The 20,244-nt window shown below is 49.0% G+C and overlaps 1 protein-coding gene across 2 annotated transcripts; it reads right to left on the bottom strand.

Annotated features, from left to right (window-relative positions):
- Positions 1-993: 993 nt before the first annotated feature.
- On the bottom strand, positions 994-19,404 carry Dnajc5 (DnaJ heat shock protein family (Hsp40) member C5). Of its 2 annotated transcripts, XR_016538690.1 has the most exons (6): positions 19,239-19,404; positions 3,305-3,422; positions 2,420-2,633; positions 1,725-1,896; positions 1,567-1,640; positions 1,226-1,312 (listed from the first exon to the last, which is right to left on the bottom strand). XR_016538690.1 is itself a non-coding variant. In XM_090352661.1 (5 exons), the coding sequence occupies exons 2-5, from the start codon at positions 3,409-3,411 to the stop codon at positions 1,209-1,211; spliced, it is 597 nt and encodes a 198-aa protein (XP_090208787.1). In that variant the 5' UTR covers positions 3,412-3,422; positions 19,239-19,400; the 3' UTR covers positions 994-1,208. The 2 variants fall into 2 exon arrangements, 1 of the variants encoding a protein (XP_090208787.1); XM_090352661.1 differs by lacking the exon at positions 1,567-1,640 and having other exon boundaries at positions 994-1,312; positions 19,239-19,400.
- Between the last annotated feature and the right edge of the window lie 840 nt (positions 19,405-20,244).

Below are 20,244 nucleotides of genomic sequence, written 5' to 3'. Positions count from 1 at the left end.
CACAGTGAACTGCTTGGGACATGGGGTGGCTCTGAACCCTTGGCCAGCACGGGCACATGGTACCCTCATTTCCTCACTCGGAGCACCACCCACAGGTCTGGGACATACACCAGAGAGAGGCTCACAAAGGGGCTCCCGAGTCCAGTGCTGGCCTCCTGTGGGTGAAGCATTCCTGGAGATGCCTCCTGAGCCCCAGGCACCTTCTTCCAGGAACCCAATGTCCAGTTCTGCCTGAGGCATAAATAATGGGAGGGCAGGCGAGGAGGGGGCCAAGACAGGGGTGGCCAGGGCTCGGGCAAGCACAACAGGAAGGGCAGGGGAGCAGGGGACCGAGGCAGGCAGCATGGCGGATGACAGCATTTGTCTCCTTGCCCACAGCTGGGCTCACAGACCTCCTGCCTGCGAGCAGGAGGCAGGAGCCACCGGGTAGGGTTCACATAAGTCTGCAAAGGGCTTGAAGGAATGTGGAGAGGATGACTGGGGGAGAGAGGAGGAACTACGGGCAGTCCTCCAGCTCTTGGTCGGGAAAAGTGCAGCAACAGTGAGGAGGCCCTGGTGGAGACACTGGCAGACAGCCACTCCTGGAAGGAAGGGTACAACCCCTTTCTCTACGTCCGGTCTCTTCACATGGTGCTGAGCACACCCAGCACAGAAGCCTCGCTGACAACCCAGGCTGGCACTGCCTGTAAGGACGTGGCCCAGAAATGAGATCCAAGTCCATCTCAGGATACCAGGTCAATTGGAGATGCAGCTTTACCGCCTCTGGCCCCCCCACACACAGGGAGGTTGGGGGCTGCCCCTCCATCCCCAGTCCACCTGGCCGGGTGGAGTCTGACAGCAGCGGCTTGAACTTTTCTGGACCCACTAGAATGACAGCCTCGGGCAGCTCCCTCAACCAGTTAATGCAGCCAGACTGCAGCATGTCTACAACACAGACACTGAACATAACCCATACATGCTATTAAAACAAAACAAAACAAAACAAAACCAGAAGACCGTAGCTACACTGCTTTAAATACTGCATGCTACGCACTTCATGTATCAAGGGCGGATGGATGGATGGATGGGCGGGCGTAGAGGAGGTGGGAGGAGCCAGTTGTGGCCCGACAGGACGGTGGTGGCGGCTCCCATCTCGGTGACTACAGTTCATGATTCTGGGTTGCAGTGGCCGGTACCGACTCATCCTCTAATCACAGCCTCTCCTGAACTTAGTTGAACCCATCAGTGTGGTAGCTGGGGTGGGAGTCGGCTGTGAGCTGGGTGGTCTCTGTGGCAGACGCTGGTTGTATGACAATTGGTGTATCTGTGGCCTCTGAAAAGCAAGCAGGCAGACTCATGGCACAGGGGCAGCAGCGGGCCCTGCGTCCACCGACACGGTCCGCACACCACAGCACTCAGCCGCCTGGACACTCCGAGGGGAGAGGCTACCGCTCACCTCCACCCAGACACTTCCTCGGTGGTCTCAGGGCACGCCAGCCCTTGGCCCTCCCTCCCCGCCTTCTTGTCCCCGTGGATCTACGGCTACCAGAGTGCACGGGTAGGGACAGCTCTCTGTGCCTGCTTTACCTCAGTGTCCACGTTCACACCTCAACAGTCCCAGCTGCCACCACAAACACTCGCGGCACAGTGTCAGTGCCCTCCTGTTTGACAAGACAGTTGATACCGTTCAGGGCCCGTGCTGGCTCTGCCCCCCCCACACGCACAGGCCTGGGGCAAGCACTCACCCCTCTCGTCAGACTGCAGCTGTGCCTCCAGGTCCTCTGGTGATACGTAGAACTCAGTCTCCTCGCCCTCGGGCGCCTTGGGCTTACACTTCCCACAGCAGCAGTTGAAGCAACAGCATAGACAGCAGCAGCAGTAGCAGCAGGTGAGGAGGCCGCAGAAGACGAACAGGGCCTAGGGGAGAGAATGCTCAGCCTCCCACCACCTCAGGCCAGGGCCCCCCCCAGGCCCCAGCCCAAGAGAGCTCCTGGGAAGAGGGAAGCCACGGAGGCTCTCCCTGTGCTGAGGGGTTGCTTTCGGACTAAGACTTGAAAGTAAGGCAGGAGAGACAAACGGAAGTCATCGCTGGGGATCAGTAGCGGACGAGGAAAATTAAAAACACCCTCCTCCAGCTAAGGGTCATGGTGTAACTAACTCATATTCTCTGGCACTCTGTATGTGGTAAGCAAGAAAGGTTAATGAAAAATCCAAAGCAGCATTTACAGACAGATACCTTCTCTGATAAGAGAAGATCCTAGGTATAGGACAGCAATAGGCGAGGTGTCAGGGGGTATGGACACACGGCTCTGGGTGACCCTCTCCTTCTCGTGCTCTCCTTGCGCTCTGCACGGCACATGGGATGGCCTCAATCAAATGCAGTCTCTACTAGACATGGAGTCATGTCAGTGCCCAACTACTGCCAGCAGCCTCTCCTCACCTTGGCCCACCAGCTGGAGAGTACAAAGTAGGTGTTGACATTCTCCTCCCCAAACTGCTCGGCCACGTAGAGCCCCAGAGAGCCGTATTTGTCGTAGATGTTTCTTTTTGTGGCATCAGTCAGAATGGCGTGGGCATTGTTGATCTCCTTAAACTTGTCTGCAGCCTCTGGGTTATCAGGGTTCTTGTCAGGGTGGTATTTCAGGGCAAGTTTCCTGCAAACCAAAAACCATTTCCTGGCTCTATCTTGGTCTTGTATTTTATACTTATTCTATCAGAGTCCAGGAGAAGAAATGTTTACCTGTTACCACCTCTACTTTCAATTTTCCAAATGTCTAGATCCGTAGGTCTAGAAATGCCTGCATGGCTTCCAGGGACTCGCCCTGGACTCTGGATACATGCACAGGGAGGGAGCCTAGAGGCAGGAAAACCCTGCTGCTGACCTTTGGAGTCGTAGATGGCTAACTGCATACTGGCAAACAAGAGGATGATGACACCGCAGTGCCAGCACCAAGAAGACCACTCAAGGTATCTAGACTGATGGTGAGGCCTCTCTAGGTTAGGGCTAAACCCTTCTTTTCTGGAGGAAGCAACAGGTTTAAACTCAGGGCCTCCTCAAGTTTCCTAGGCTAGTGCTCTATCCACCAACGGAGCCACCCGGAAGTAAGCGGCTGACCCCCCAATCAGAGGCCACATCACTTGGCACTGTGAAGTTGTGGTTGTGTCTGGGGGTCTCCTGCAGATTACACCACTGAAAACATCTGCCAAGTGTCTGGAAGGGAGCAACAACATTACGTAACAGACTACGAGCTAGGAAGAAGTTATGTGCAATGGTTCTGGTAAAATACAAATAAACACACATGAAGGCCCATGTGTGGCTTCTTACCGATAGGACTTTTTAATGTCATCTGAGGTTGCATTCTTGTCTAGCCCAAGAACATGGTATAGTGATTCCCCGGAGGTAGAGAGTGAGCGCTGCCTCTGATCAGCCATGTTAAATTAATCTAGAAGGAAGATAAAAACATCGACAGGATGCAAACCAGCGTTGGGTGCTAGTGGGTCATGTCTGTAATCCTAGCCACTCAGGAGGCTGAGATGTGAGGATTATTGTTCATAGCCCACTTGGGCACAAAACTCCGTGAAGTTTTTTTTTTTTGGCAGTCCTGGGCTTGAGCTCAGGGCCTGAGCACTGTCCTTGGGTTTTTTTCTCAAGGCCAGAGCTCTACCACTTGAGCCTCAGCACCACTTCCGGCTTTTTTCTACGTATGTTGTACCGAGGAATCGAGCCCGGGTCTTCATGCATGCTAGGCAAGCACTTTAACCACTAGGCCAAACTCCCGGCCCAATTTAATGAAATTTTAAAAAAGAATTAAAAATCTAGAACAAGAGAAAAAATGCGAGACAATTATAATTTTAATACTATCAGAAAATACAAAAACAAAAAACAAAAAAGCACCCAGGAAAACAATGATGATGTGAGCCTCACCATTGACAAACGCAGTACCTGGGCTCCGCAGAGTGGGTATTCTTTCTCAGTGCACTCTGAATTCTCCAGGACTAAGCAATGTATCTATAAACTTAAGTGGGCTAAAAGCATAGGCAGTATGTTATCTGATCGTAATAAGACTAACAGAGAAAATCCAGATATCAAGGAAAACTGAATATTTTGGTTTGTTGTGGGACTTGAACTCAGTCTGGGCACTGTCCCTGAGCTCTTAGCTCAAGGCTACCTACCTACCTACAGCCCCCGCCCTACCCCTTGAACCTCAGGGCTATTTCTGGTTTTCTGGTGGTTAATTAGAGGCTCTTAACTCTCAGAGGTAAAATTAGGGTGTGTGTGTGTGTGGGGGGGGGGGCTTAGACATAAGCTAAAGCTTAGTCTTAACGCTTTCTACATGTTTTATGTTAGTATGAATTATATAGCTTCCCCCTCCCCTTTTGCGTTGATCCTGGGACTTTTGAAGTGGGTGCTATTCCTGAGTTTTCTTTTTTTTTCCTTTTTTGCACAAGGCTAGCACTCTTCCACTTGAGCCCCAGCTCCACTTACAATTTTTTTGCTGGTTAAAGGTACGAGTGTCCTTACAGACTTTTCTGTCTGCTTAGCTTCAAACATCCAATGTCAGCCTCCTGAGCAGCTAGGATTATAGGCATGCCTGATTTGATTTTGAAGCTGTTTAGTCATCTTTATTCGTTCAGAATTCTTTTTACGTTTTTCTTCATATGGTCAGCAGTATTTAGTCTTTGAAAGGGTGGTCAACATAATTACTCACTTGGAAAACTGAACTAACATCACCAGATACTAAAGGACTGATGCATTCATTTATGTAAGCCATCAGGCCCACTGGATAATTATTCACATCACTGCTGGAGTCTCTATAGCACCCTGCTCACCCCGCTGTCCTGTCCTGTCCACTGCTCACCCCGCTGTCCTGTCCTGTCCACTGCTCACCCCGCTGTCCTGTCCTGTCCACTGCTCACCCCGCTGTCCTGTCCACTGCTCACCCTGCTGTCCTGTCCTGCCCACTGCTCACCCCGCTGGCCTGTCCTGCCCACTGCTCACCCCGCTGGCCTGTCCTGTCCACTGCTTGCCCTGCATGTCCTGTCCACTGCTCGCCCTGCATGTCCTGTCCACTGCTCGCCCTGCATGTCCTGTCCTGTCCACTGCTCGCCCTGTATGTCCTGTCCTGTCCACTGCTCGCCCTGCATGTCCTGTCCTGTCCACTGCTCGCCCTGCATGTCCTGTCCTGTCCACTTCTCACCCTGCATGGCCTGTCCTGTCCACTGCTCATCCCGCTGGCCTGTCCTGTCCACTGCTCACCCTGCACGGCCTGTCCTGTCCACTGCTCACCCTGCATGGCCTGTCCTATCCACTACTCACCGTGGCCAAGGTGGTCTTGTTGCTCCCAAGTTAGAGAACACGCGACTATAAATACAGCAGACAACTGTAAGACAATGCTAAGTTTTTACCTATCTAAACCAGTGTAAAAGCAGTGTCAGTACACAGGGACACTTAAGAAAGCAGCCTGCAGGAAGGAAGCCCCTTTGGGTCAGCCGGGGTGGGTGGCGGGTGAGTCAGGACAGCGCAGCAGTGCTCTGGCCTTATCAACACTGTACACTTTGGTGACTACACTTATAACATTTTCTTTAATAATAAACTAACCTCAGCATTTCATATCTTTTTTTTTTTTTGCCAGTCCTGGGCTTGAGCTCAGGGCCTGAGCACTGTCCTTGGACTTTCTCAAGGCTAGAGCTCTACCACTTGAGCCTCAGCACCACTTCCGGCTTTTTTTCTATGTATGTGGTACCGAGGAATCGAACCCGGGTCTTCATGCATGCTAGGCAAGCACTTTAACCACTAGGCCAAACTCCCGGCCCCATATCTTTTTTTTTTTTTTTTTTTAAGTGAATATGCCTTTCAATTTTTCCCTTTTGAGACGGAGTCTCATTCTACTCTCCAAGCTAGCCTCCTGCTTGCAGCACTGCACCCTCAGTCGTGGGGCGGCTGGGCTGTTACGCTAGTTAAAACCAGCCATGACTTACTACAACTACTGCTATTTGGAAGTAAAGCATAGTTTGAACCAACGTTCTCTACAGCTTCTCTGCTTTCGCTACTTTCATGTTATGCATTTGCCCAGGGCTGGCCTGATCAGCAGGCCTCCCCCTGCTTCTAGCACCGTGGACCACACATGCACCACTCTACCTAGCTGGCTGGTTAAGATGGGGGGGGGTGTTCTTGTCCGATTTCACTTAAAATGGATCCTCTTTGATCTCTGCAGCTTGTGAGAGTAGCTACCTTTTGAGAGAACAGCTGGAACTTCAGGCATGAGCCACTATGACAGGATTGTAATTTTAATTTTTTTTTTTTTTTGCCAGTCCTGGGCTTCACTCAGGCAGGGCCTGGGTACTGTCTTTGAGCTTTCTGAGGTCTAGCACTCTAACACTGGAGCCACAGCACCACTTCTGGCTTTTTCTGTGTATGTGGTACTGAGGACTCACCCAGGGCTTCCTGCATGCTAGGTGAGCACTCTACCTCTAGGCCACTCAAGTAGCAGAGTCGTAGCCTTGAGCAGCAAAAGAAGCTCAAGTACAGTGCCCCAGGCCAACAACAACAATAAAAGTGCTAAGGGACCGTGCCCAAGCTGAGTTCAAGCCTAGTACCAGCAGCAGCAACAACAATAACAAATGTAGGAATGCTGCCCTGTAGCTTTTGCTTAAAATCCTAGTTTCTCAGGAGGCCAAGATCAAGAGAATCTTCGTATGAGACCAGCCTGGACTGAAAAAGTTTGACATGAAGGCATGCGAGAATGAGGCCATAAGTCCAAGCCCCAGTACTGGAAAAAGGTGGGGGGGAACATGGAGGAAAAAGAAAAAACCCTAATATACAAAGCCTAGCACTCAGGAGATTGAGGCCTGAAGATAGCAACACCCAGTTTTAGATAGGTAGGTAGATAAATATAGTTAGAAACAGGCAGAAAAATAGCGATAGATAAACAGAAATAGGTGGGAGGATAGGTAGAAAGATGGAACTAGGAAGGTAGATAGGGAGGTAGACAGGCAGATGGACAGATGGATGGATGGGGACACAGTGTCAAGTCATTCATGGCACTGCCCTTGTACCCCAGGGAGGAGCTGTCTGCTCTGATGACAGTGCAGCCTCTGGATACCTCCTCAGGAACGCACCAAGATGCTTTTTGAGAAGGAAGCACACTTCAGAAACACATGCAGGGTGACGTGTCTGGTTTAATTTTTGTCATCACAGGTTGGCATCTTAGGAGTACTGTACCATAAATATCGCTCCCCTCTATGAAGGAGAACCTTTCAGTCTTGCATGCTGTCAAAGTTCTTTTTTTGGTGGGGGGGAGGGGGAAGGGAGAGTGTTGGGGCTTGAACTCTGGGCCTGGGTGCCCAGACTCAAGGCTACCAACCTACTCTTGAACCACAGCCCATTTTCCATTTTCTAGTGATTAATTGCAGATAAGAGTCTCACAGCTTTGTAGTGTCCCGGCTGGCGTTGAACCTTGATCCTAAGATCTCAGCGCCTTAGTAGCTAGGATTAAGGATTACCGGTGTGAGTCACTGCACGTGCTTGGTGCAGTCAAAGTTCTTGAAGGAGTCTGCTGAAGTCTGCAACAGCTTCAATTAAACCTGTGTCTCAACGTCCCTGGGGTTCTTCCTGTTTTTCTGTCATTTCTGCTTCTCTTCAACTGCACATGCCTATTCCAGTCCCAACAGCTCCTCTTGGTTAGTTTCTAGATCATGAGAGTTCTTCCCATGACTATTCCATGAACTCAAAATTTTTAGTCAGCTTGACAAAACAGAAACACAACATTTCATTTTCTCATTTTCTTCTTGCCATTGGCTAGCGTTCTATCACTTAAGCCACAGTGACACTTTTGGCCTTTTTTTTTTTTTTTTTTTTTTTGCCAGTCCAGGGCTTGGGCTCAAGGCCTGAGCTGTGCTTAGATTTTCTCAAGGCTAAAGCTCTATCACTTCAGCCACAGCACCATTACCATTTCTGGCTTTTTTCTTTCTATGTATGTGGTACTGAGGAATTGAACCTAGATCTTCATGCATGCTAGGCAAGCACTCTATCACTAGACCAAACTCCCAGCTCACCACTTCTGGCTTTTTCTGTATATGTGTTACTGAAGAAATGAACTCAGGGCTTCATTCATGCTAGGCAAGTACTCTACCAGTAAGCCTCAGCTTTAAGTCTCATTTTTTTTTTTTTTCCCGCCAGTCCTAGGCTTGAGCTTAGGGCCTGAGCACTGTCCTTGGGCTTTCTCAAGGCTAGAGCTCTACCACTTGAGACTCAGCACTACTTCCGGCTTTTTTCTATGTATATGGTACTGAGGAATTGAACCTGGGTCTTTGTGCATGCTAGGCAAGCACTCTACCACTAGGCCAAATTCCCAGCCAAGTCTCATTTTCTGTGTGTGTGTGTGAGAATCTATCAGCACTCTGAACAGGGAAGAAAATGTTGTGAGTGTGTTGGTAACCCTTGGTTAGGATTACTCAACTAGGCAAAATAATGAAAAAGAAAAAGCTATACCAATGGAAATGTTTTAAGAGGAAATCATGCAAATTCTATGCTTTAGGTTAGCATAAAGGATGGCATTATTTGTACTTATTTTTTTCATTACTGTATCTTTACACTGGAGAATATATATTAATTCAGTTTCTTTAGCTATAAAATTGGGTAACAGCTAGCTTGCCAGGCTCTCCTAAGTGTTGAGGCTAAGCATATATAAAGTAACCTTTGCCTGCTGAACAAACCCCATTGTATCCATCACTTCAGAGTGTTTGCCCTTCAAGGGACTGCTCAGTGAATTCCTACAAAAACACTGTTTCAAGGGGGTGACAAGTTAAGAGATACTTCAGTCATTCTCCAATGCAGTAATTTTTAGTTGTTATCTCAGGTTTAAATTGGAGCCTGGCAGGTATGGCAGCATTGAGAAATGCTGAGGCGGGAGGATTTTCGGTCAGCCTGGGCTATACAGCAAAACTTCACATCAAGAACAAACAGCTAGGGCCGGGAGTTTGGCCTAGTGGTTAAAGTGCTTGCCTAGCATGCATGAAGACCCGGGTTCGATTCCTTGGTACCACATACATAGAAAAAAGCCAGAAGTGGTGCTGAGGCTCAAGTGGTAGAGCTCTAGCCTTGAGAAAGTCCAAGGACAGTGCTCAGGCCCTGAGCTCAAGCCCAGGACTGGCAAAAAAAAAAAAAAAAAAAAAAGAACAAACAGCTAGCCAGGTGCAGTGCCTCATGTCTGTAATCCTGACTTCTCAGGAGGCTGAGATCTGAGGATCTCGGTTCAAAAATCAACCTGGCACTAAAGTCTGATCTCCAATTAATCACTAGAAAATGGGAAGTAGGGTGGTAGCTCAAGGGTAGGGCAGTAGCCTTGAGCTGAAGAGCTTAGGGACAATGGGCAGGCTGAGTTCAAGCCACATGACCCTCAAAAAAAAAAAAGGGGGGGGACAAATAGCTGCCAGGTGTGGTGGCTCACGCCTGTAATCCCAGCTGAGGACTGTGGTTCAAGGCCAGCTTTTGCAGGAAAGTTTGTAAGATCCTTATCTTCAATTAACTATCAAAAAAATTGAAACTAAAGCTGTGGCTGCAGTGAGTACAGTACTAAGCAGAAAAGCTCAAGATAGTGCCCAGGTTCTAAATTCAGGCCCACAGCCACCACCACCACTACAAATGTTGGTATAGATTTTTTTTCTCCCCCTCACAATTTCTGTGATCAGCTTTGAGATTAAAAGTATGAGATAAGGCCAGGAGTTTGGCCTAGTGGTAGAGTGCCTACCTAGCATGCATGAAGACCCAGGTTCAATTCCTTGGTACCACATACATAGAAAAAGCTGGAAATGGTGCTGAGGCTCAAGTGGTAGAGCTCTAGCCTTGAGAAAGTCCAAGGACAGCGCTCTGGCCCTGAAGTTCAAGCACCAGGACTGGCAAAAAAAAAAAAAAAAGTATGAGACAAGGGCCGGGAGTTTGGCCTAGTGGTAGAGTGCCTGCCTTGCATGCACAAAGATCTAGGTTCAATTCCTTGGTACCACATACACAGAAAAAGCCAGAAGTGGTGCAGTGCCTCAGGGGAGAACACTAGCCTTGAGGAAAGTCCAAGGACAGTGTTCACACCCTGAGCTCAAGCCCAGGACTGGGGGGGGAAAAAAAAAGAGATAAATATAGTCCAGCCTGAAATACCATTTTTCTAGTTAATCTTTTTTTTTTTTTTTTTTGCCAGTCCTGGGCTTGAGCTCAGGGCCTGAGCACTGTCCTTGGACTTTCTCAAGGCTAGAGCTCTACCACTCGAGCCACAGCACCACTTCCGGCTTTTTCTATGTATGTGGTACCGAGAATCAAACCCGGGTCTTCATGCATGCTAGGCAAGCGCTCTACCACCACTAGGCCAAACTCCCGACCCTCCAGTTAATCTTAAAAAGATGTTAAAAGCCCTAATCCTAATTACTCAGGACTCTGAGACCGAGAGGTCATTGTTCAAAGCAGCCCATGCAAAAAGTTGCTGATACGCCATCTCCAAAATAACCAGCAAAATACCATAGTAGGGGGCTGGGAGCATGGCCTAGTAGTAGAGTGCTCACCTAGCCTGCACAAAGCCCTGGGTTCAATTCCCCAAGACCACATACACAGAAAAAGCCAGAAGCTGGGGCCGGGAGTTTCGCCTAGTGGTAGAGTGCTTGCCTAGCATGCACGAAGACCTGGGTTCGATTCCTCAGTACCACATACATAGAAAAAAGCCAGAAGTGGTGCTGGGGCTCAGGTGGTAGAGCTCTAGCCTTGAGAAAGTCCAAGGACAGTGCCCAGGCCCTGAGTTCAAGTCCCAGGGCTGGCAAAAAAAAATCAAGATAGAGTAGATTTGCCAGGGAGGCAAGTACAAAGTCTTGAGTCCAAACCTTGTTACTAGGAAAGATAAAAAAAGATATCAACTAGTTTCAAGTATTCTAAGAAGTTTAGTTGTGTGCTAGAGCCTCACACCTACTATCCTTGCTACTTCAGGAGGCCAAGCTCCAAGAGGAAGAGAAGACAAATCCAGGAAGAGGGTTGTCTAGCTGAAACATCTGCTAGGCTACTAATCCCTTCCTGTAATAAGAGAACATAAAGAGCAGGCAGTGAGTGGCACTTTGTAGAGCTCAAATCACTCCTGTCCTGAACTGGTTCAGACTTCCCTTTATTTAAATGAGGACTATCAGAAGGGAAACCTACAATCTTAGAGCCCTAGGTCCCTAAATTCAGTTGTTGGCCCTTGAAGTGACTCAAGAGTTATTACAGGATGGGGTATTTTGGCTATGTTCCTATTTCTATAGAACACAATTTCTACTCTAGCTGATAAAAAAGGCAGCTTCTGGGACCGGGAGTTTGGCCTAGTGGTAGAGTGCTTGCCTAGCATGCACGAAGACCAGGTTAGATTCTGAGGTACCACAAACATAGAAAAAGCCAGAAGTGGTATTGTGGCTCAAGTGGTAGAGCTCTAGCCTTGAGAAAGCCCAAGGACAATGTTCAGGCCCTGAGTTCAAACCCTAGGACTGGGGGGGGGGGGGGAAGAGGAGGCGGACAGCCTCAAAAGGCAGGGGGAACACTGGCCACACTTCTTTCTCAGAGATAGCCAGAAGGGTAGGAAACAGATGACCTAAGGCACAAGCAAATAAGCATACCAACCCTCTGACCAATAGGAAAATATTCCATGGAAAACAGCCAAGGGAGAGCCAATGACTGCACGTTTCACCTGGTAAACCAATTGCTAGTAATATATGACCAGTGAATAAAAGTACAAATAATCCATTATGATGAGTAAAGGTCACTTACAGAGTCAAGGGAAGTTTCTGAAATCCACTATGTGTCACAAAATCTTAAAATACTGAGCCGGGTACCAATGGCTAGCGCCTGTAATCCTAGCTACTCAGGAGGCTGAGATTTGTGGATCAAGGTTCAAAGCCAGCCCAGGCACAAAAGGACCTGAGACTCTTATCTCCAATTAACCACTAGAAAACGAGAAGTGGGGCTTGGTTCAAGGATAGAGAGGTAACCTTGAGCTGAAGAGCTCAGGGACAGCGGCCAGGCCCAGTTCAAGCCCCATAACCCAACAAAAACAAAAACAAAAACTGAGTTTAGTAAATCAGAAATAAATGACAAAACTGTCACAGAATTAAGGCTATTAGGACACTCATCTAAAATGCAGAGGAGTCTGGCCTAGTGGTACAGTGCTCACACAGCATACACAAAGACCAGGGTTCAATTCCTTAGTACCACATACAAAAAAAAAAGCCAGAAGTGGTGCTGTGGCTCAAGTGGTAGAGAGCTAACCTTGAGAAAGTCCAAGGACAGTGCCCAGGCCCTGAGTTCAAGCCCCAGGACTGGCAAAATAAGCAAACAAATAAATAAATAAACCACAGAGCAATTTTGGAATGAAGTGAAACCGTAAGTATTTACAGATCAATCCTGAAGAGAAAACTGATCACAACAGAATTTTTCATGATTTATCCCCCAAAATCCCAAAGGATCAGGGCAAAGAGTTTGGCCTAGTGGTAGAGTGCTCACCTAGCCTACACGAAGCCCTGGGTTCAATTCCTCCATACCACATACATAGAAAAAGCTGGAAGTGGTGCTGAGGCTCAAGCAGTAGAGTGTTAGCCTGGAGAAAAAAAAAAAAAAAAACTCAGAGAAGCTGGATGCTGTGGCTCACGTCTGTAATCCTAGCTACTCAGGAGACTGAGATATGAGGATCAAAGTTCAAAGCCAGTCCGGGCACTAAGGTCTGTGAGACTCTTAAGTCCAATTAACCACCAGAAAACTAGAAGTGGGGATGTGACTCAAGGCACAGGGAGGTAGCTTTAAGCTGAAGAGTTCAGGGACAGTGCTCAGGCCCAGAGTTCAAGTCCCATGGCTGATCAAAAAAAAAAAAGAAAGAAAGAAAAGCTCAAGGACAGTGCCCAGCCCTGAGTTCAAGCCCCAGGACTGGCAAAAAACAAACAAACCCAAAGGATTAGATAATTATTAGGAATTTCTTCCTTTGAAGAATAAAGTGCTATACTTCATTTTTACAATTTTAATGTGAAATATCAATGTCTGAAAAACTTAAAATTAAAAGCAATGGCAAACAGTGTGCTTGTAATTCTAGCTACTCAAGAGATCTAAATCTGAGGGTTTGAAGCCAACACTAGCAAGAAAGTCTCGAGACTCTTATCTCCAAGTAACCACTAAAAGGCTGGAAGTGGAGCTGTGGCTCAAGTGGTAGAGCACCAGCCTTGAGCAAAAAGAAAAGCTCAGACACAGTGCAAGGCCCTGAGTTCAAGCCCTATGATTGGTAGGTAGGAAGGCAGGAGGGGAGGAGAGGGGAGCGCAGGGGAGGGGAGGGAAGGGGAGGGAAGGGAAGGGAAGGAAGGGAAGGAAGGGAAGGGAAAGGAAGGGAAAGGAAGGGAAAGGAAGGGAAGGGAAGGGAAGGGAAGGAAAAGAAGGGAGGGAGGGAAGGTGGCATAGTGATAGAGAGTGGTGGGTCATGCCTATAATCCTAGCTATTCAAATCTGAGATCTGAGGATTGTGGTTAAAAGCCAGTCCAGGCAGTGAAGTCCAAGTCCAAGAAACGCTTATCTCCAAATAACCACCAAAAAGCCAGCTGTGGAGCTGTGGCTCAAAGGCTAGAGCATTAGTCTTTTTTGTTGTTGTTGTTTTTTTGTTGGTTGCTGGGCTTGAGCTCTGGGCAATGTCCCTGAATTCTTCAGTTCAGGGTTACTGCTCTACTACTTGAAAAACAACACCACTTCCAGTTTTCTGGCCGTTAATTGGAGATAAAAGCCTCAGGGACATTTGTGCCCAGGTTGGCTTTGAACTGCAATCCTAGGATCTCAGCCCCGAGTAGCTAGGATTATAGGCATGAGCCACAGGCACCTGGCTAGAGCACTAAGTCTTAAGCAAAAAAAAAAAAAAGCTGAGGAACAGTGTAACAGTGTCCAGGCCCCTAGTTCAAGTCATAGGACAAGCAAGCATGCCTCCCCCTACACCCCTCAAAAAGAACAAAAAATTAAAACAATGTTTGTTTCTAACAGTACTCAGGACTTCATGCTTGATAGAAAGGTACTCTATCATCAATCCATGCCTCCAGCTGCATTTTATTTCTAAAAACCTGTTCCTACTAAATGCCATGCATGAAAACTAAGCAGAACATGTTTTTTCATTAACATGACATATTCAAGTTAATGTAATGTGTCAGGAGAGATACAATCTACACTAAAGGTTGTTGAGTAATCTAAACCTTAAATCTTCCAGGTTGAATAACTAGTGACTGGTAACAGGCTAGCAGTTAATCCTCCTTAGGAGATGTCAGCATCTGAAGCAGCTTGGTACAACAGCCCAGGCTCTTAGACCAAGGGAACCTTAGTATTTTCATAAATAAAGATACCACCAGGCCAGGAGTTTGGCCTAGTGGTAGAGTGCTTGTCTAGCATGCAGGAAGACCCAGGTTCAATTCCTTGGTACCACATACATAGAAAAAAGCCAGAAGTGGTGCTGAGGCTCAAGTGGTAGAGCTCTAGTCTTGAGAAAGTCCAAGGACAGGGCTCAGGCCCTGAGCCCAAGCCCAGGACTGGCAAAAAAAAAAAGATACCACCACCATTTTTCAGCATCTTTGCCACCTCCATTTAGAAAGCAGCCAGTGAGATATCTTTTCATTGTCTTTCTTGCTTCTCCAACAGGCAGGCAGAGCAGGGCCATGACCTCATCTCACAGCCCACAGTGGCCTAGGGACTCTAGGAGCTCCCATCTTATCAGCTATAGTCTCTCCCCCTTTCAAGAAGAAAAAGCTAGGAGTTGAAGGGTTGAAACAGAGCAGAAAGTGTATGCGACAATACACCTCATTTTCTAGACAAACCACCAGGATTGGATTCTTCAGTACAGAATGATGAGCTTCATATTTAGATGTTAAGAATGCCTTTGTTTTTTAAAGTGGAGAGGGAAGGGTGTATGTGCTGGGAATCAAACCCAGGGCCTAGCACACCCTATAAAGCCCTTTACTGCTGTGCATAGCCTGAGCAATGCATGCTATTGGGGGGGGGAGGAATGTTTGGCAGGCACTTGACACTTAAGCTACCATGCCACCCTTTTCTGAGACAGTGTCTCACATTTTTGTGAGCCTGGACTATGATCCTATTTACGTGTCTTAATGTGTAGCTGGGATGATAGATGTGTATTACCATGTCCAGCCTATTATTATGTTGAAATGGAGTCTTCTGCATCTCTTTTGCCAGGCTGGCTTAGAACTGCAACGCTCCCGAGCCTCTCAGCTCCCAAGGTAGCTGAGGCAGCATCACCACATCCAATACTGATTCAGATGGTATCCTGTGGAGTTTCTGCCCCAATTGGCTCTGAACTGAAACCATCGCAACCTCTGCCTCCCGAGTAGCTAACTAAGCAGGATTACAGATATGAGCCAACATGCACAGCTGGGTGTCACATTTATAACTATACCCAGACACAAAAGCCAGTATGGAAGACTAAAGGTCCTCAAGTGCAGGACTGATTCCATACAAATACCTCTAACCAGTCCCCTGAAGACTCTAACAGTGTCTGTTTGCTCACTGGAGAAAAACACGGTTTCCATACAGTGCTACATACTACAAATCCACGCTCCATGCTCACCTTTTTTGTGTTGGTTCTAGGTCTTGAACACAGAGGCCTTATGTTTGTTCAATTTGCTTGTTCATCTTGCTTGCTTGTCTGGCACTCTAATCATTTGAGCCACAAATTTCCAGCCTGGCTTGAGCCTCGACAGTTAATTGAGATGGAGTCTCCTAGACTTTCTGCCTGGGCTAGCTTCAATTCACAATCCCCCAGAACTCAGCCTCCTGAGTGGCTAGGATTACAGGTGTGTCACACCATAGGCTTGCTTTATATTCATCTTATTCTCTGACTGTACAAACAAACTTTAGATAAAACTTATACCTTATCACAATGTCCAGCCTCCTGCATTTCAGTCATTTCGTAAACCTACTCGACATCTATTGTGTATTCCATCTATATGAGCTCTAAAAGTTCAATTATGGGACTCAGCATGGCAGAGGTGGAGAATGGAATTGGAAGGAACCTGGCTCAAGCTCCAGGTGGATTATTAGTAATAGAGAGACCTGGAAGACTGCCAGGGAGGCTCTACAATGGAGTCAGTCCAGAGGCTTCTACCCTTACCAGAACAAATGGGTTTCATGAGCTCAAATGATACAGTATTATGTTCAACTTCTGAGAATATACCACAAAATTATCTTCAAGAATACAAGAAAATCTACTCACTAAGTCTAGATGGGTAGAAAGCGAAGGTCCTGGAAAGAACTCCAGACTCCTTCAGGCACGGAGAAGGTTCTGCTGGACTTTTACAACATCCCAGTAATAATCCTCCAATTGAGAGCACCAGGAACTGTTACTCTTATGCTGTGAGTGTAATCTCAGTGTGCAGGGGGGATTGAAGCAAGAAGATCTCAAGTTCCAGGCAAGCTTGTGCTATACAGCAAGACCCTATCATTAAAAAAAAAAAAAAAAAAAAAGACAGAAAAGAGGAAAAAAAAAAGAAGAAAAAAAGAACTGCTTCAGAGGAACTGACCCACTCCATTTCACCCAATCACCTAAGGCTACAAGAGTGCAGGTAACCAAAGATAATTCCTAAGAACATTATTGCCAAGTGGCATATCTGACTTTAAAAGCACCTTTAAGGGCCGGGAGTTTGACCTAATAATCGAGTGCTTGCCTTGCATACACAAAGACCCGCGTTCAATTCCTGGCTACCACATACATAGAAAAAACACGGGAAATGGTGCCGAGGCTCAAGTGGTAGAGCTCTAGCCTTGAGAAAGTCCAAGGACAGTGCTCAGGCCCTGAGCTCAAGCCCAGGACTCGTAAAAACAAAAACAAAACAAAAATCACGTTTAAGCTGGGCGCGATGGCTCATATCTGTAATCTTAGCTACTCAGGAGGCTGAGATCTGAGGATAAAGGTTCAAAGCCAGCCTAGGCACTAAAGTCCGTGAGACTCATCTCCAATTAACCACCAGAAAACAGGAAGTGGCACTATGGTTCCAGAAATAAGATGGTAGCCTTGAGCTGAAGAGCTCAGGAACAACGCCCAGGCCAAGAGTTCAAGTCCTACAACTGACAAACAAAAACAACTTTAAATTCTGAGCCAGGTGCCAATGCCGCTGGCTCACGCCTGTAACCTAGCGACTCAGGAGGCTGAGATGTGAAGTCCGTGGTTTAAAATCAGCCCAGTCCACGAGACTCCAATCTCCACGTAATCACCCAAAGGCCAGAAGCAGAGGTTTGGCTCAAACGGCAAAGCACTAGCCTTGAGCCACAAAGCCAAGAGCCAGAAGCAAGGCCCTAAGTTCAAGACCTAGGAACAGTGTGTTTGTGCGTGCAAGCACACACATATGTAACACACACATGCGCCAGGCATGCAGTTTCATACAGAATTACAGGAAAATCCTAAATACCTTTTAATTGGCTAGCCTTTCTCCAATAGGTAGAAAGGAGTTCCTTTTGGGGACAAGTGGTACTCACCCCCCATACCTCTTAAGTGGTCAGTATGCATCCACAATGCTCCTGGTTACAAGGCCATCATGCAGCATTGCTACTGTGAAGTTCATGTCTATGTCTTTCTTTCCTTTTTTTTTTGGTCAGTGGTGGGTCTTTAGCCCAAGGTTACCACGCTACCCCTTGAGCCACAGCACCACTTCTGGTTTTCTAGTGGTTAGAGTTAAGAGTCTCACAGACTTTGTAGTGACCAAGCTGGCTTTGAACTGAGATCCTCACATCTCAGCCTCCTGAGTAGCTAGGATTACAGGTGTGAGCCACCACCCCCAGATTATCAGTCTATTTCATTCAATAAATATGTACCAGGCACATTACCACGTGCTAGCAACTATTTTTTGAGAAAATCTCTTATGGATCTTACCCAATAGAAAAATGTTAAGTAGGAGCCTGGAGTGTGGCCTATTGGTTGAGTGCTCGCCTAGCATGCAGGAAGCCCAGGGTTTGAGTCTTTGGTACCACATACATAGAAAAGCCAGAACTGGTGCTATGGCTCACATGGTAGAGTACTAGCCTTGAGAAAGCTCAAGGGCAGTGCCCAAGCCCCAGGACTGGCAAAAAAGAAAAAAGGAAAGAAAAATGTTAAGTATACTAAATAGGACATTAGCAAGATCCAAGTGGTGTGGGGAAATTAAGCAGGGCAGGGAGGCAAGAAGTAGAAGGTGTAGAGGAAGTGGGAATGTGACTCAAGTGGTTCTTGAGTGAAAAAGCCAAGTAAGGAAGCAAAGCCCTGAGTTCAAGCCCTACTGCCAACAAACAACAACAAAAACAAGAAATAGGAGAGGGAGAGAGAGAGAAATTATAAGTAGGAGAGTCAGGAACTGAGTGTTTCAGGCCGACTCTGAGATGGAGTCGCCTTCAGTTTGTCCAGAAATCATGGAGAGGGTTGCTGAAGCAGGGCAAGTGAGTCGGGGGTGAAGAACCTGCAGAGACGGCTAGGCCGCCCATACCTGCAACCACACAGCCCGCCAGAGGACAGAAGTCGAAAACACACCAGGTTCGAAACTTCCCCAGAGCCTCCTGGCTCGAAATTTCACTTGGCAATTCACTCTTCCCTTAAGCCAACGGGGCATTTTTCAAAGGAACAATTAACAAGTCCTGGATTAGCGACAACCACACCAAACGACAGGTCACCGTAACGCTGGGTCACGTCTGAAACCGACAGCGCCTTACGGGATTTGCCAACCCAAACCTCCAGGTTCAAGCCAGAAAACCAAATAAAACTGGAACTTCCGCTTCCTTTTCCCGTAAGACGAAACGGAACCGACTGCGAGAACTCTTCCCGGACCCCGGGGCGCAGCGGCGGGCGCTGGCGGCGGTTCCTCCCGCTCTCCCCCCGCCCGGAGCGCCGTCCCCGGCTTGCAACGAGGACGCTCCGAGTGACACCCACACGACGACGACGACGACGGCGGCTCCGGGGGCGGCCGGGCCTGCCCTCGGGTCCCCGCGGGGCGGCCGCGCGCGGACCCGGCCGGCCCCGAGAGCCGGGCGCCGCCCCGCCCCCGCGCCAGGCCTCGCCGGGCCTCGCCGGGCCTCGCGTCGCCCCGGCCCGGAGGCCCCAGGAGCGGGCCCGCCCGGGGGGCCGCCATTTCCGGCCGCGACCGGCCGGTCCCTGCGGCTCGCCACTCCGCGCGCCGCCCTCCCTGCCCAGCCCTCGCCCCGCGGCCGCGGCCCGGCTCCCTCGCCGGTCGGACTCAGGATTCCCCCGGCCGACCCGCAACCAGCGTACCTGTTCTCTCGCCCGCCCGCCGACTCCGCGGTTCCGCTTGCCGCTCCGCGGCGCTGCTGGGCAGCCGGCCGACACGCTCTTCAGCCAGTGGAACCCGGGCGGCGGAGGGGGCGGCAGAGGCGGCGGCGGCGGCGGCGGCAGAGGGCGCGGGAGCAGCACCGGCGGCGGCAGGGACGCGCACGCGCACGCACGCACCCGCACTGGCGCGCGCGCCCCCGAAAAGACGTGGGCCGTCTCCACCCCCAGTTGGCCGCGCACGCGCTCCAGCACCAAACGGAGGTTCTGCCCATCGGAGGCGGGGCTTCGTATGACAGCCCAGAGGCGAGGCCCCGCCTCTTGGGGGCGGGACATCGGCTAGTAGCCAACCGGCGATGTTTCCGGGCGCTCCCACCGCCCGTCGGGGCGGGGCCAGTGCTGGGGGGGGGGCCAGGGGGTGGTACAGAGCCTGCCTTCGTGGACCCCAAGTGGCTTCTGCGGGCTCCGGTGCCCTGTAAGACCAATTCCCGAGAGAGCCGCATGGAAAAGTGCAGGTTTGCCTTGCAACAGCATTTGCTGTAAGAATAAGAAAATGTGTCGTCTTTATCAAAGAACCGTAGACCACCGCCCCCAGTCGCGAGCTGTTGGCATGGGATGGACATTGGCTCATCTCTGGAGAGGGCAGAGAAGGGACTTCCTTCCACTCTGCCTGCCCAGTTCGCTGCAGTGCCACCGCCATTACCCAGCTGTCCTCTTGGAACCACCGGCAAACAATAGCGTGCAAGGACCAAAGCAGCTTCCATTCCACCTCCCACTCTGTCTGGTACAGACAGTTGACCTGCTGCAGGTGGGGAAACTCGTTCCCCTTGCCTGTCACTCTCTGTAACTGTCTGGCCATTTCTAGTGCTATGATGTATTCATAGCACTAGAAATAGGCAGGTAAGTAACACTTTTTATTTCATAGCCACACAATTTATGCAGCCAGTGCTCCTGCAGTCTCACCTCCAGCCTTGCCTGTTGACTATTTTCA

Source organism: Megascapheus bottae, chromosome 18 (genome assembly GCF_031878675.1).
Source record: "Megascapheus bottae isolate mThoBot1 chromosome 18, mThoBot2.hap1, whole genome shotgun sequence".
Classification (NCBI taxonomy): Eukaryota; Metazoa; Chordata; class Mammalia; order Rodentia; family Geomyidae; genus Megascapheus; species Megascapheus bottae.
Note: the sequence above shows the minus strand (reverse complement) of the source record. Positions and strands in the feature narration are given on the sequence as shown.